General features: G+C 42.5%; 1 protein-coding gene across 1 annotated transcript in view; it reads left to right on the top strand.

Annotated features, from left to right (window-relative positions):
• The first annotated feature begins 3886 nt into the window (after positions 1-3886).
• Positions 3887-17761, top strand: part of LOC133001530 (versican core protein-like) — a 39897-nt gene continuing 26022 nt past the window's right edge. The window contains exons 1-5 of the mRNA XM_061071130.1: positions 3887-3902; positions 3962-4345; positions 5447-5621; positions 5788-5915; positions 7783-8076. Coding sequence (XP_060927113.1) covers positions 3887-3902; positions 3962-4345; positions 5447-5621; positions 5788-5915; positions 7783-8076 — 997 coding nt within the window. The remainder of the gene's footprint in view (positions 3903-3961; positions 4346-5446; positions 5622-5787; positions 5916-7782; positions 8077-17761) is intronic.

Genomic DNA, 17761 nt, shown 5'->3' with positions numbered 1-17761 from the left:
TATACACACACATCAAGACAACAAGACAATAGGCTGCAATTAAAATATGTCAATTAAAAACCATACTGAGCTACTGGGTTCACACAATCGGTTGGTGTGAGTGTCTGAAGTGGGATGGATGGGAAGAGCTCCCTCACTATGCTCACAGAAATGTGTTATTGAAATAAAGTGTAGATTGTGACTCAATGTCAACCCGAGTCATGTCTGCACCACCCTGTTTCCATCGCGCAATGGGACTGACTGGGGATGTGACTGGTGATGTGACTGGTGATGTGTTGCGCTATGCTCATGGCATCGATGTGAGACCTCATCAGAAAGAGGTGTCTCGTTCTATCCATCACTTAGACAGTGAATCAAACGATATAAACACACCTGTCATAAACTTTTATATTTGGTGTCAGTTATTTCACATTTGGACACAGTAATTGAGAAAACCTCAGAAGTGGCGCTTCTCTGTGGAAATCCAGTCACTCTGAAATAACAGCGTTACCTAGAGAAAAGGATCCCCGCCTGATGCCGGGAGAGTCTGATTGGATGAGGATGCACCTCTCAGGCACAGGGCCAAATTAAGTATTGTTTCCCTCCTCCCCCAAGGTGTCTCACTCACTTTTCAGTGGGCACTCTGCCCCTCCTCTCTGACACTGACGAAATAACAGTGTGCGTTAAGCAAAATTGCTTACTTGTTGCTTGCCAGCACTTGACGGTTCCTGTCGCTCTGCTCAGAAGCAGGATCATCCGGGATTGGGACCCCGCCGCTCTGGAGCAGCACAGGGAAGACAGAGGCGCACCGGGGAGATAAGTGCTGCTGCGCCGCTTTGTAGTGGACATATTTGGGCACTTTTTACGCACGCATGTTGCGCACTGGGACTAACTGGATTTAAGGGCATTTACAGACAAATGTTCATTTTATGGAATAAAACCTCTTTAAACGTAAGTATATTTCCTTATACTTTTCTGCGAACTAAGATATGATGTAAGGAAATTGCACTTAACCATGTCATTTAATCTGAATTCAGTTATTGGCATATGGTTTCTGCGTTTATTACATTTGATCATGTTGTCGAGACAATGCTATAAAAACGAAATCACTCATTAAAGTTAACTTAACTCTGTGGATTCAGTCTAAACGGGAACGCACCCAGTGATGCCGTGTTGTCCTCAGATAACCTCCACTGGTGCGCCCCGCTACTGCGCGCAGGCACATTTCTAAACTCAGCGCTGCAGACTGGATATTACGCCTAATGTCTAACCAGTTGAAATATATAATACTAAATGCTTTGTTATCATATCATGATATCCGCTGAGCATCCACAAGCAACAGGTGTTTCTAGGAGGAGAAGGGGAAAAAAGAGTAATGCTGTAGAATCATCACCAAATAAAAACTCAAAGTTTTTTATTAATCTCTGCTCCCAGTAACAAATATCTGTGTTTCATGGCAGGGAGCATCGCATTAATGGCCACTGGCTCCCCAAAAATCTGCAACTCATTATTCGTCTGTGTGATGCCGGAGCACTTCTTTCTCTGGATGACTCTTTTTTTTCGACTTCCTAGAAAACCTTCTGCATCAGCCTGTAGCCTAGTTCCTGAGTCTTGCATCACTCTGCAAACATTTTAAAATCCAACATGCGTTAATCGGAAAGAAATGTAAACCTGGACTTAACGCGTGGATTTAAGACCTGGATTTGCTGTTGTTGTCTCGCCAAACTTTTATTTCACCTAGTTTCCATTCGGGTGGGTCTGAATCGGGACAGGCTAGACTATAGTGTCAGAAAACTGGCATCATGTCCCAATAACAGGCTTTACCCACCCTGAAATATTATAGATGATGAGCTCTTGACATTAGTCTCTCTCTCTCTCTCTCTCTCTCTCTCTCTCTCTCTCTCTCTCTCTCTCTCTCTCTCTCTCTCTCTCTCTCTCTCTCTCTCTCTCTCTCTGTATTTGAAAGAATAGCAGTCTTCCGTTCCCACAGAGAGCCGCTGCTTGTGTTTTTACAGTGGGGTGCATGTGAGGACAGGGGGCTCACTGTACTTCTGTCCTCCTGTGTCCAAACTCTCTGCAGTTTGACCCCACAGGAAGTTTTACTTTTCACCTCTGCCACCCAGACATTCACTGACAACTCTATTAGTTGTGAAATACCGTATTTGCGGGTATCATACATGTACCTGGTGCAAATGAAAGTATTCCAGTATGCCAGGAAGTGTGATATGTCATGTGAATTTGATGTGTGTTAAAAGGGCTTTTCATTATTGGTTATGATTTATAAAAGTTTGTTTATATATGTATGTATGTTGTAATCCTGCTCCGTAAATCAAATGTTTAGACTGTGCTCATATTGCAAACTTGTTATTTAGCAATTTTAAGATGATGAAAACTTGTTAAAATTACTGAATATTTTCTGAAAGCCATGACACAGATCTATAATATTACTCAACAATGTATTGGCCAGTCTCCATAGGAAAAAATAAAATAAAATAAAAGACAAGTATGATTTGTTTGCTAAATGGGTCTTTTTTATTTTTCCCACAGATGACACTAAATATAAAACATATCCTGTGGTTATGTTTCCTCTGGGAAGCTGCGGCTGCCTCAGGTAAGACTTGTTTGAGTAAATTCCCTCTTTTACCAGTCGGTCCTTTAGGCCGCCCTCTCTCTACTTAACTCCCTCCCTCTGCTTTTTCTTTATCTTCTCCCCCCCTCTCCCCACCGATCACTCCACATGTCGGCCTCACCAAACATAAAATAGTATGACATGGTCACGTTCAGCTTAAATCAGCCTCACTACATTCTTTAAGTTGGAGCCTGAGTTGAGCCGCCTCCAGTCCTCGTCCTGTGAAAACCTCTGAGACGTTATTCAAAGGTGAAGGTGACATAACCACAGAGCTCTGCCTCTCTGGCCCCCCTGGCCCACCTGGCTTTCCTGCAGCCCCCAGTCCCTGGCTCTGTCTGTGGGTATGAGTGGACACCTTTCAATTAGATTCTGCTCCCAGTCTGGGAATAACAGCTGGTTTCACCCCTCTTCCCTAATAAGACCCTCTGTTAAAGCACACACTCATGCCTCTGGGGCTGTCCCACCGCTGTTTCCAGAGGATTGCCCACATTGTTCCTGTGACTCCCCCCCCTCCCTCTAAAAAAAAAGAAAAAAACCTCTCCTCTCACAGGGCTATGGTGTGATTCAGCCTGTTGCCATTCATTTGAGTCTGGCCTCCTGTCTGACGTCCCCCTTTGCTTTATCACATGCTTCTCACAGAAATGGAATGAGACCGAGGAGCTGTTTTAAATGTGGACGGCGCTCAGGGGGGCGAGGGGGATTAAGAACAGTAATTGTTAACCTTGTCTGGTCAGGGGGGCAGTGAAACAGCATAGGGGTTATTGCACTACAATATCCAAGATGTAAGATAAGATGAAATATTCTTAGAGAAGTGGTTTTCAGCTGGGAACAGAAGAGAGGGTCAGAAGAGGTGACATACGTTACACTGCCCAGGGCACATTATGCTGATGACATACTTCACTTTGTTTAGTGTGCGTCTACCTGTCACCATCATTTAGTCCTCCTGTGTTTTGATGAAGCAGAGAAGAAAAACTAACATGCACAGAAGAGAACGCAGCAGTGCTATAACATGAAGTAATGCAACCATAACTCCCCTATTTAACCAATTATCTTCCATTTTTTCCCCCAACTTATAACAAACATGCTACACACACTGCAGTCAGTGTGTTCCCACACCCATCACTTTAGGGATGAAGTTGGACTTTCCAAGAGCCATTTCAGGGCATGATGCATGTTGGGTGTAGTTGTTACATAGTTGTGACAATGTTAATGACCCGGGCAGTTTATAGTATTTAATATATCCGCTAGGGTGACTGTAAACAAGTGATGTATGGCTATATGGCTAAAAACATCAGTGAGTGAAGTCAAATATTTTAAAGTTGCATTTAACCATTCTGTGCTCTTGCCTTCCAGCCTCCAACTCGTTATCGATAATCCGACCGGTCACTGGCTCCCTCTCAGGGAAGGTAAATCTTCCCTGCTTCTTCTCCACCATACCAACCTCAGCGCCGGTCATCAGCCCCAACGGAACTGCCATCTATAGCAGAGATTACCTACGGATCAAATGGACCAAAATAGTGGGAGAAGTGGAATCCACAGTGCTGGTGGCACAAAATGGCTTCATCAAGATAGGTTCCATCTACAGGAACCGCGTGTCAGTGCCCAGTCACCCGGAGGACGTCGGTGACGCCTCTCTGACGATGGTGAAGCTGCGTGCCAGTGACGCGGGCACTTACCGCTGTGAGGTCATGTACGGCATTGAAGACACCCAGGATACAGTGAACCTAGATGTCAACGGTAAGACGTCCATATCACCCTTTCCACAGAAACAACACTGGAAATAACTTTGCCCCATACTCTCTCTGAATGTAGAGGGGGTTGCTGCGAGGGTTTAATAATAGTGAAATGGAATACAAGTGGTGATAGAAATGTAAACGGAATGAGACAACTATGGACGCCCTTCTGCTTACTTTGATAGCAGCCCCTACCCAGTAGTTACACAGAGTAACCACAGTTTTTAGTTGTTCTTAATTTAGAGTCAATGCATTGTTGAAGAAAAGAGTCTTGATGAGCCTGCGGGACCTTGTCGGTACCAAGTACTGCAACGTTTTAATCCCAGTGTGCATCCGTGTAACTATGTGGATTACATTCCAGATGTTTGTCCGGGCAAAGCAAAAGCTGCATAACCTCATGTGTCCTTGCCACCTTGTCAGTTGAGATTTTTCTCTTTGGTTCGGCCCTCAGTGGCTGTTACTCAGCCTTTTTTTTCCACCTTGCCTTCATTGAGACAGGACGGAATTCCCCAATATGAACTTCACACAAGGTTTAAGTTATGTCTATTATAAAGCAACACTATTGCAGTTACCACTAAGTCAGATGTCACAGGCTCGTTAAAGGGGAAACCTCGTGTCATTATGTGCATTCTACATTTTCTCACTTGATAAGCACTCTGGGAGATATAACTCATGTTTTGGGGATGTAGAAAACATGGGTGGAGTGGGGGTATACCGGGATAGTTTTGCTTTCCACTGGTTAACGATCTTCACAACCTCTTTCCAAAATATCTGCAATGTTAATTAGCACTATCAATCATGTCCTCCGCGTCTGTTTACTGTCCACAAGTATGGGGATTTCAGGGCCATGGCATCATCTGCACTTATCTTGTTAATTTGCGGTGAACTGTATTTTACTTACCAGATTGGTTTATTGCAAAGTTCCTCCTTTCCAAAGAAGCTGAGAGACTCAATCATTTCACCGATGCTATGTGCTTTATGAGACGTTTGCCATAATTTATGGAGCTGACATTATGTCGATGAATTCCAGATCACAATGTTTGTACACAAATCCACATTATGCTTCATTTCTTTTTTTCTTTTTTTTTTTACTATTTGTTTTCAGGTGTCGTCTTTCACTACCGGGCGAGCGTCAGCAGATATACACTTGACTACCAGAACGCTGTCAGGACTTGCCAAAATGTTGGAGCAACCATTGCCACATATGACCAACTGAGAGCAGCCTATGAGGACGGCTTTGACCAATGTGATGCCGGCTGGATCGCCGATCAGTCAGTGAGGTCAGCTGCATTTAAATTCTCTTTCAAAAATCATTAAAAAACAAACCTGTCTATTACACGATATATTGTTGCTTGTGTTCTGATGTGACATAGAATACTTTGGCACACGGAGAAGATGGGTTTAACTCACGGGTTATAAAGCATCTTCTTTTCTCTCCCTGCATAGATACCCCATCATCAAGCCAAGGAACGGCTGCTATGGCAACCTGAAGACCAAACCTGGCATTAGGACATATGGCATCAGGAAACCAACAGAGACCTATGATGTATATTGCTACGTAGATAAACTTCATGGTAAGTTAAGCCACCAATTTAAGGCTTTTCCCTCTAAGAGATGAGGTGTTGTTTAGAGGCACCGACACACCCTTTGGCTAAAATGACGAATCCTCCAAACCATAACCGTGCCAAATCAAATTACTTTTACAGCTTATTTTATGACCGCTGGGGAAATACACTTGATTGTTTTTGTTTGAAAACATCACTGGTGACAATGTGAGACCTTTTATATATATTTTGTTTTCCCAAACTGTTCCAGGCTTTGCAAAAAAGAAAACTGGGGTTAGAGAGAAACTTCCAATGACCAGATTCTGATGCAGAAACTGAAATTGTATTCTCCACCATAGAGGTTTTTATAACATTCACCAAAATATGTGATAATGGGTGTTTTAAGTGTCTTTGGCGCTGCTCATGGGAAGTTTTCCCCTCTCAGCCAGCAGTCCTTTTCAAGCTGTTCATTATCCAGGCTGTTACTGCTGATGGACTCAACTGCACTCCGGTTTTTTACGAGTGTTACCATTCCCTCTCAACACAGCTTCTCGAGTCAGTCCTCTCTAGCTGGGATGTGTGCCGTGCAGCCCTGGCACAGGCTGCAAACCAATCGTGTATATGTAATATTTAGTGAGTACTGTGATATTTGTTTGATCAGACTTATAAGCAGAGGCACAATATTGAGTCCCCCTGTCCTGCAACCACCAGGGACACACACATCGAGTATATATCTGACTTGTCTCTGCAAGAAACCTAACTTGTATCCAAGACCACAGTGCATTCTGGGATTGCTGGGTATGATGGGATGGTGTGTTATTATCAAACTCTTTCCCACACTACTCAACTCAAGGGTCCATTCCTTTGATTTAGTAGGTAACTCCTTCAACTAGTTGCATGCATGATTGAAAGAAAGTAGCATAAAACCCTTTTTTGGGACATTGTGGTAACATCGGGATGCTGTTAGAATATTTTATTACTGTCATTATAATAATAATAATAATATATATATTCTCCTCTTTCCTTGAAGCGTTTGATATATACAGACAAGATGTTTTTTTTGTAAAATAGAACTTGTGGCAACCAATAACTTACTGGTGTCATCACACCATGTAAAAGTAAAATCACGTCGTAAAATAGGGAAGTTTAGTTGTTGAAAGTGACTAAATGTTGGGGATTAGATGTCTCCTGTCTTCTTTTAAAGAGCAAGCTTGATTTCTGGGTGGAAAACATCTCCTAATCTCAATGCCATTGTAAATCGATGGGATGTAACCAACAAGGGATACTCAAAATGTTACACCCAAGACTAACTGAAAACACATAGTCATCCTCGCTTGTCATGTCTGGCTTCAACTGAGATCTTGCTTTTCAATAGTGTTTAATTTTTGTTATTCCTGTAGAAAAGACAGGTTATAAACTATGCAATTATAATTTTCATAGCGCAGTGACCTTTTCTGAGGGTGAGACCCTGACTTGAATAATATGAAGGAAGGAAAAATTGAAGGTGTAATCCAGTTCCCTCCCTCCTGAGGGGAAACCTAATGTCCTGAAGTACAGACACGTTCATTGATAGGCCAGACATTATCTGCATTGTTATCCCACCTCACACTATTGTACTGAATGAACTACTGTTGTCCTGAACATGATCGGTGGGAGATGTTTTGGGTCCATGCCCTGCACAGCTGCGACTTTTGTCAGCAGTTTTTGGGCTATGTCTCCTCTGAAAGGTCAAAAATCTGCAATTTGAGATTACTCCAACTGGTAGGCTTTTTAGTCTGGGTTTCATTTCAAAGAATCTAAAATGAAATGTGAAACAACTGTAATGAGATTCTGTTTTTTGTGATCACTGACAATTTGTCATATCGTTTGCCTTCTTTGCATGTTTCCTTCTCTGCAGGTGAGGTGTTTTATGCTCCTGTGACCCACAAGATGACTTTAGGAGAGGCCAGTGCAGAGTGCAGGAAGAGAAAATCTTCTTTGGCGACTCCTGGCCAGCTCCATGCTGCCTGGCGACAGGGCCTGGACAAATGCGACTATGGCTGGCTCTCCGATGGCAGCGTGCGACATCCTGTTGCAGTACCCAGAATGAAGTGTGGGGGGGGCCTGCTCGGCGTGAGGACCATGTATCGCTACAGAAACCAGACCGGCTTCCCAGAACCATCTACGAAGGTTGGGGCTTACTGTTTTAAAGGTAAGTTCACTCCTAGGTTCTTCTTGTTATTGTTGAGTAGATTTTCAGTTAATTGTGGAAGGTGTTGCCTGCACATGTTTGGGAAAATGTTGTATTCATGTATATATATATCTACATATTTTGTTTTTGGTTTATGAGAAACATACAGTAATTGAAAGCACAGACTTTTCCTTGTCAAGCTGGCCTGGGCTGTAAGCAGCTATGATCTCATCGTGTGTATTCACTTCAGATCCCCGCCCTGCTTCTTTGCACCACTGTACACATACCCACAAATACACTAGACCAACATTTTTTAATTTTTTTTTGAATATCTCTTGTATGTTCAGTGTTCAGTTCACTTTATGTCCCATGTCCTTGCTATATGCATAGTTTCAAAGGCAACAACCACAGAAAAGGTGCGGAATGATGTATCTTACTTATATGTCAGACTAGTCTCACAGCATCCAGTTGACCTCAATTTCTCACAACAAAATTAGCCAAGAGGGCAAAATCATACTTATAATTTTTGTTTACTTTGAAAGCAATAGACACAACAGTTCAATCTAATGGGGGGAATAAGAATTATAAGGAGAATTATAATAAATTGTTTTCCTTCTGAGTTTGTGACAGTTCTTATACAACCTCACTGCTGTAAAATAAACTTAAACAGTATTTAACTATTTTACATAATATAGAGATTTAGTGATTAGTGACCTTGGGGAGAAACTATTGTATCGCAATGGATCTCTATAAATACCAATGCTTTATGGTTCACTGGCAGTAACAAGAATCAGGCTAATCTCTCAAAATGTGAAGTGTTCTTAGTTAACCAGTGTCCTGAGGGCAAAACCCAATGACTGATGATAGCCGACATTTAGAGAAGCAACAAAAATAACTAATACCACACCTGTCAGCCTTTTTAGTCTCACTATCTTATTCCCTGCTCAACTTTCTCCTCTCATTTCCGCTGTCAGAAGTTTGTCCTCCGTCATTCTCACTTGTACTTATCAGAGCAGACATTTGGATAATGGACAAAGCTACTGCTGGACTTCTAAATTCAGTCATCCTTGGCGACCCCTGACCTGGCCTTTCCATCTTTACAAATGAGGGGTTGGATAGATAAGCCGTCCCCTGCCCCTGAGCCATGCTAACTCTCGCAGTGATAAGTCCCCATGGAGTTCAGAGGGCACACAAACAGGCCACCCTCACCTCCTGCTCTGTGTATTCCGTGTCAGCCCTCTCACTCATGTTGTATTTACGCCCCGGTCTAAGTGCTTTTCAAGTACCCGTATTTGGCAGCACTCACTCCATCATTTCCGGCTTTCCCACTCCCAGTAATATCTCAAAAAAGAAATATGATGTAAACCTACGTAAGTTAGACTACACAGTAAGACAAGGAGAGAGGAGGTGGGTGCAAAGGGAAATGGGGGATAATTGGTCTGAATGGTGTCTGCATTGGCCGAGAAGAAAACAAAGAGTTCAGTAAGAGCAACATTTCAAATGTATCAGTGAGATAATGCACTCCCTCTGAGAAGAGGCCCTTTTTTCCTGTTAGGGAAAAACCTGTGTCACACCTCTCATTAGAAACAGTTTGATGAAGAAAGAGGGTTAGTGCCTAATGGTCAACAGCTGGCTTTACACAATCTGTCTGCGTCACAGAGGAAAGCTCTCTAGAGCCGCTGCACTGCTTTTTATGGGAGCGAGTAAATGAGAGCGCATTGGAGGACAGAGGGACAGGGAGGTGGAGGCGCGTACAAGACAAACGTAAATACTCAATAAAACCTCAAGAGTTAAGTAGACTGGTTCATTAGCGAGCATTTGAGGACCATTGGAGAGGGATGCTAGAACAAAAACAACTGAGTGGAGGACAGATAGTGCAGAGTGTACAACAGAGGACAGAAATAGTCAGGGCAACTCTAACAAAACCAAAACACTACTATATTTAAGTTTAAATACTGTTTAATTCATCTGTTAGGGTCACATGAATCTTTTCAGGCCAATCTGGAAATGTTGAGAAAAACCTTTGAAGCATTCCTGGAAACAAAACTTTAAAAATGACCTCATCTGCAGTAAGATGATCACTGAATATTCAATTTAATCATGTACAAGAGAAAGAATATTAAGTCAACATTATCTTATTTGCCTCACCAGCACTTCAAGATAATTGAGGTTATTTGCCAACCACTCTAATGCACATTTGAAATTGGATCTCTGACTTTATGTAGGGGTTAAACAAGGTTGGTTCCACTTTGTCTTTGAAAACACTGTCTGAATTAATATTGGTTCTGGTTATAAACAGAATGAAGAGTAAGGATAGGAAGTCCTTCACATTAAGGTTTCTAGGAAACTAGAACAAACCAAAGAAAACACTGTTATTGCAGCTTTGGCACATCGCTCCTTCACGACTATTTGACTCTTGATACGTACAGTACAGTGTCTGAGACGTATCACACAGGTGCATGAACGGAAAACATAAATGCAAACGTAACAAGAAAACCTACAAAAACCAAAACGGTGGTGAGCTACAATGGATGCCGACAAACAAACAAGCAGAGTTACCCAATCGAGTCGAGTGAATCGTTTGTGAAAACCTGAAAAAGAGGTGGAGCAGCCAAAGAAGATGAACGTACCTTTACTGTAACACCTTAAAAAGACAAACAACACAATTTAGGCAGTGATTGGCTAGTCCTGGTTTTTACAAACAATAGTTCACATGACCGCAGTAGGTAACTCTGCTTGTTTCATAGTCAACATCCGCTGTCGCTCACTTCCATTGTTGTTGCATTCCTGTTTTCCGTTAATGCGCTAGAGACAACTCGACAACCATACATACGTCTTGTCTCACATACATGTGCTTTGTTTGAATTATCTTATTTAGACTGAATTGGGTTTTCACTCATCACATACAACATGTTTAACATTGAGTCCAGTGCTTATGTGTGTCGCTTATGTGTGTTCGCTTATGTGTGTTTTATAGGAAGGAGAGAGGTGATCACCCAGATGACCTTTGTTGATATGATTGTGGTAGGGACCACCCCCATCAGCTCCACTACCTCCATCCCTTTACTAGAGAGCAGCGCCCCTACGCTAACCCCAAAATCTGTAACTGTAGAGGCGGATGAATCTCCAGATCCTTCAAATGTTCCATCTATGTTCTCTACCAGTATGGCTCCACCGCGCTCCACTCCAGCAGGAGAAGAAGAAGAGTTAATCACCACAGTCGCACCCACCATCAGAGAGGAACATGATGACACGACACCTGAGCCAGAAATTCAGCACACAACCGAAAGCAGTGATACCACAGAATCAGTCTCTGAACCCGCTGAGGAGCTTGATGATAACTCAGTGATTGTGGTCCAGCAAATCCAACCCGATGTCGCCATAACCGAAGCCTCTCTCAGCACGGAGCCCATGTCTGCAGCAGGCGAGACTGAGGAGACTATTCTGGGTGCTGCGATAACCACAGCGTGGACCTCTGACCTCACAGATACTCCCACGGAATCGACCGAACTGACCAGCAAGGAAGTGTTCAGCTCCTCAGAATTAACACCCCCACCCACCGAGCTTCATTCAACAACACTGTACCCAGATTATGATTATCCCAGAAATGATGAGATTGGGGTTGATTTTCGTGTAGAGGCACCTCCACCTCCTCAGCTACCACAACAGAGCACATCTTCCAGCCCGTCAGACAGCACTAGTAGCGTCGATAGAACAACAATTCCCACTGCCATTCCCACTGACACCACCATTATGTGTAACACCAAACCCAGCGAAGAGGTGAGCCCCCGGACCACAGGACCACCAGAGACAACGCAAACCACAACTCAAAGCCAGGATGCAGAGACGCCGGCTGTTACCTCCAAGGACAAGACCACTCCTGTATCTGTGGCATCCGCCGCCGTCCTGACAGACAGTGGAACCTCGGCCGAAAGTGTAACATCGTCAGTGATTGTTTTTGATGAGTCCATCACTCGGGTACCGGAGCACGGCGGTGACATCGTGACAGAGGACAATACCTCATCAGAGTTTGACGCAGAGTTCCTTACATCTGCTTCTGTGACCTCAGCTGCTGCTGACACAACCAGCACTCCAAGTACAGCGGCCACTGAGGAGCAATCCATCCAAGTGACCACCGCCATGCCGGGGCAGAATGTGTCAGGTAACAACCTTAATACCTTAAGCCTTTGAAGCTACATTTGACAAGTTTGATTTGAATGAATTGATTATTTTAATTTAAATGTAGATATATCTCCCAATAGGAAATGCCATTACATGATCTTTATTATGTCACAATAATGAAAAAATATTTTGAGATGTCTCAATAATTATGTGGTGCAGTGTTTTCGGCTGATTTATGGTGATATTATTACTGAGGATTCTGGGAGGTTGTGCTGTCCAGGGTGCTGAAGTCGAGAGAAAGTCTGCTTTTGATCGGTGGTGATATTTTATAGATGGTGAAGTAAATTGAGCTTAACTCAGATGTGTTTTTTTTTTGTGTATATATGTAATCGATATAATTATTGCAATACGTTGGTATGCAAATGAGGTTTGGTGACTTTCTCTGTAAGCATACTATTTAGTGGTAACTGTAATCTACATAATGCACAAGCAGCTACAGAATACTCACGTTTGCATCTTCCACTGTCGAAGTGTTTTGTTTTCTGGTTCCCGCTGCCTCATCAGTTCTTCAGTTGAGCTGAGCAGATGGCCTGACAATGACGTTTTAAAAACTATTTTTCAAAGTGTTTGTTTGCACCTCTAACAAATGCTACTGCCCATGTTGTGATTTTGATATATTAGTGACAATATAGGGTCTGAATTTGTGCCTGAGAAACTTGAAGTGCATATTTTGGCGATGACTTTTAGATCTACAGGACATGATCTCGCATTCAAACAACAGCTGCATCATTTTTCACTCCTTTAATTTGCTCTCCATCTGAGCTGCAAACATTGCCATGGTGACTCACTCCTCGTCCCTGAAGAGCAGCCTGTGTTGGAGTGAAGGGATCTGGTGAATAGGAGAGGATTCAAAGGGAATAAATGAGCCATTTGACCTTTTTAGATTTTGTCTGGCTTCGTGGTAGGTACAGAGTCTGCCTGGGAGAGCTGCAGTCTGTACTCCATGTTGCAAAGGAGTTTTTTCTCTTCTGCCGAAAAGCGCTTGCTCATGGTAGCAACCGTTGGGTTTCTCTTTCTAGTAATGTAAGGTCTTGACCTTATTCTGCAAAGTTCCTTGGGATAATTCATGTCATGCATTATAAAAAACTGAATCGTGTCCACACTCAAATTGCAGTGTGGCCAAAAGTATTGCATAGCTTGTACAGCCAGCCTTACAGTCAACGGAGGTGTGTAAGCAGTCTACCTGAGTAAGCACAGATGCCCCTGAAGAGGTGATGTCATTGCTAGCTCACTGTGCGGACAGCTGGTGGCTGCCTGAAGCGTGTGATTGTAGCTACTTTTACTGCAGCAGCATGTGATGTGGCTCAGCTGAGGCCCCTGACGTCTCTGTCTGCCCTCCCGGCGTGTGTGGGAGAACCTTGTGGAAAATATTGTGGCACAGTCTGGCTGCATGGTAGCAAAGTGCGCAGCAATATCAGGATGTTGTTGCCCAAAACCTGTCAGTGCTACAGCCATGTGAGCGGTGCCCATGTGTCTCTGATTAATTGTAGACAATTAAATTGACTGTTTACCAATTGACTTGTTGATTGATACTCTGAGGCGTGTCAACCACAAATGTCACAAAGCAATGCAATGCAGAACATTCTAACTCCAACAAAACATCTATTTAACATTCACTATCACTTCCTAAAGTAATGCTTGTTTTAGGGAATTATGTTTATTTGTTTTCTGTCAGGGTCAAAGAAGAGAAATGATTGCAACAGTTCTCCAAATTATACAACCTATATTTATCCCTACCCTCAGATATGACCAATATTGGTGTAAATATGCGGCAGGCAAAATCAGTCATTGTTTGAGTAGGTTTGTATAAAAATAGTTAGGTTTAGAAAAAATAATCAAGGTTAATGTTTGAATAACACTTACTTTAGGCTTATCATTGTCATGATGATTATAATAAAAATAACGTCACAGATGACCCATATAGTTAAGTGGTTTAGTTTGATCGTCATGTGCTTCTCCTTGGGGGTTAGGGATAGAGTTTGGGTTAGCGCTCTCTCTCTCTCTAAATATGTGTGTGTGTCTGTGTGTGTTGTGAAGGTCAGCTACATGGGTCCAATGGGGGTGTTTCTGCAGAGCATAGCTGGTGCAGGTGTTTGGTTGCAACCAATAATCTTTTTGAATCACCATTTGTGGGAAACAAGGGGGATGGAGAGAGAGAGAGAGAGAGAGAGAGTAGAGTAGACTAAAGTTTGTATACTAGAGGATTTCAAGTGGCAGTGTGTGGATAATCTTTTCCTCCTCTTTGCTTGCACTACATTTCAACACTGGTAAACATTCATGCTAAACAGAACCAAACTGGTCGTTACAGGATATAGCGCAGCTCTCTTCTCTTATTGACGCCCGCTAAATAGAATTCCACGTTCTTCAAAGGCTTGACGCTATGTCACACTCTCCACACTTCTCTTTGCATTAATTATGAGCGGGCAAAACAAAACTAGATGCATATTCTTGTAGGGATAACAGTCTCATGAGTTGTAATAGAGCTTATAAAAAGTTGTTGTTTGGGCCAGTCATCGTGTGTAATGTTTCTTTCTATGGGCGTGTCACATTCAGTGGGTGTCATCGGGCATCAGTGAGAGAGAGAGAGGGACATGGACTCAAGGCATTTTCTTAGCTTCAAAGGTTAAGATATTGGTTCACTAGATTGAGCTGTAATATATATTTTGATAGTTTGACATTTGTCAGTAATTTAAGTGCACTCTCTTTTAGAGGAGGTGAATTATTTTTTAACCAGACAACCTTGTTAATTCATATGAATACATAAACCCATCCAAGGCAACATAGTGTAGGTATGATGATAACATGCTGCATGCTGTACAGGGAATTGAACACTGCTGCTGAGTTAGACTTCAAGCTAGCAGCAGAGAGCTGCTGACATCAGGGAGCAGGAACAATAACATGAAAACATAATGGTATCCATACTAATGTGAATTATACAGATATATACTGTAGGTTTCAATGTTTTATTTTTTATGAAGAGCTGAACACAAATGCTTTGTTTAAACTCTCCTTTATTATTTGAAGCTGTAAATAGTGAAGATGTTGTTTTGGATGGCATGAACAGTTTTCATGAATATCCCTCATAGATGGGAATATGTTTTGAAATGTCTCAACAAAAACTGAGCAGTTGCATTTGATACATACTTTTCAACACACCGATATACTATCATATTATCTGTGTCTAATGTGTCACACACAGCAGGAAATGTTTCTTCTCACATGGATCTAGAGAATACATTTTTTTATATTGGCATGGAAGAAGTATTTTGTCAAGGCTTTCAAATATGGTGGAGGGAGAATTATTTACAATATTGTTTCATTTAGAACTTCTTTCGGTTTAAATACATTATTTTCAAAGCACATTCAAGTACAAAAACTTTGAAATTCATCGGTCATACAAATCCATTGATGAATGATAAAAGACAGTAATTGAAACCAATGTTTTTTTAAGTGCACAGGTATATTTCTGAGGATTTTTTAATATTCTAAATATTACTTTGTGTCTGCTTTTGGTTTCACTACTCCACTGGCTCATTGTACCTACAAAGCACATCACATCTTCCGGGGCTAAATTCATAAACTTGCTGGCCTAGAGATCTATCTTTTCTAACTTAATTTGATGTGTTAATATTGTGGAGTTCCCTCATAAAATATATGTTTAAATGAAAATTTTCCAAGATTAGAAATATGTTTGTCTCTTTCTCATAAAGTGATGAATTTTGGCATTTATCCACTCATAATGAAAACAGCAGCTCTTAAGAGGGATGTGTGTGATTGTGTGTCTATGCAATGTCTCTCCCAGGATTTTAAGAAAACATGCTGATGTTGAATGTTTCTTAAACCAGTTGGCTAAACTTTCGGTAATCAAATCGTCACCATCTTTTTTTTTCTTTTTTAGTTGCCCAGGCTCTACAACCACAAGATTCACAGTCTACTGCCATCCCAGTTATGCCTGAACAGCACACCCCCTCCGTGGCTGATGGTGAGCCTATTCAGCAGACTGGAGACCCACACCTTTTCTCTCAAGCTGCTGTAACTCTAACTCCAGCTATTAGTTTTGTAAATGGTAAACAAGAGATCACATTGGAGCCACAGAGCCCAAGAGAAGAAGAGGCCAAAGGTACCCAGATTTCAGCAAATGTGACAATTCTGGGAGCAAGTGATGAAATGAACACTGAGTTGTATTATAGTTGGACCAATCCCACAGACGGACAGATCTCGACAGAGATCACAGATGCTGATATTATTGAGACCCATGTCTCAGTAGTGGAATCAACACCTCCTCACATACTCCCTACAGAGGAAGACCTAGTCCCTCAGATACACTCAACCTTATTTCCAGCCTCAACAATGGAGGGCACAGCTCCATCAAAAACTACACAGAAAACTGAATCTGGTCCAGCTTTTACAATTGCCACAGAGGGGATGAGTGATGTCACAGTTACCTCAGCTGACCTAGTTCCTAGTGTACTACCAGCCGAGCCGCAGATCACCAAAGCAACTGAAACAACCCAAACAACAAAGGGTGATAAAGAAAGCACCACTGTCATCACCGCATCTGTTCAACAAGAGGTAGACGGGTCGGGGGTGACTCCCAATTATGTGAAAAGTGACTCAACAGTGACTCAGACACAGAAGGCTGAAGACAAGCTCCCTGTTACTTCTTCAACGGAACCTCACACAGCGACATACAAAGCTGAAATCCCAGAGGAAACACACAGCACATCTGCCAGTCCAGCTGCAGCAGATGACATTCAGTCTACACTGAAGTCTGCGTCCACTCCCTCTTCAGATGACGCTGATGGGAGCACACCAACATCAACAAATAGTGACTCAGAGAGCTCCACTCAAGATGTGGAGGGAGGGAAAGAGACCCAAAAGCCAAAAGAATTTGCCTTCAGTACATGGGCTCCTTTAGTATCCAGTAGCTCAGGTCCTAATGAACTGACAGCCAAGACGGAGATAACACCACCTAGAGACGTAAGCAGCACTGAATCATCACCTGTTGCACCTACCCTGGCACAAACCTCAGACGGGGCAGTCATAAGTCAGGGGGAAAGTACTGTCAGCCAAATACCCTCCATTTCACCTAGTGAGAGAGTTGCGTCTGATGTAATGTCTACATCTGAGGAGGTGAGTTCAGGAGTCCAACAAGTAAACATGTTTACAACCGGCCCTCCATCAAGTAGCTCTGCGGGGACTGCAACATTGTCTTCAGGTTTAAGCCCTACACATGCAACAGGAGAAGAAACAGGAGAGAGTAAATTAACATCACAAACAGTACAAACAGCAGGCACAGAAAAAACTGTCTCCGTAAAATCTTCTGCACCAACCACTGTACACGAGGAGAAGACACTAAATGAAACCGCTTCACCCTCTCATGGATCCATTACAACTACTGCTTCCCCATTATACAGTGCTATTGAAATTATCAAGACAACTGTGGCTTCATTCACAGGAATCAGTCAGTATACAACAGCCAGTGCATCAGCAATGACTGATTTACCCGAAGGAAAAGTGGAAA

Source organism: Limanda limanda, chromosome 5 (genome assembly GCF_963576545.1).
Source record: "Limanda limanda chromosome 5, fLimLim1.1, whole genome shotgun sequence".
NCBI lineage: Eukaryota > Metazoa > Chordata > Actinopteri > Pleuronectiformes > Pleuronectidae > Limanda > Limanda limanda.
Note: the sequence above shows the minus strand (reverse complement) of the source record. Positions and strands in the feature narration are given on the sequence as shown.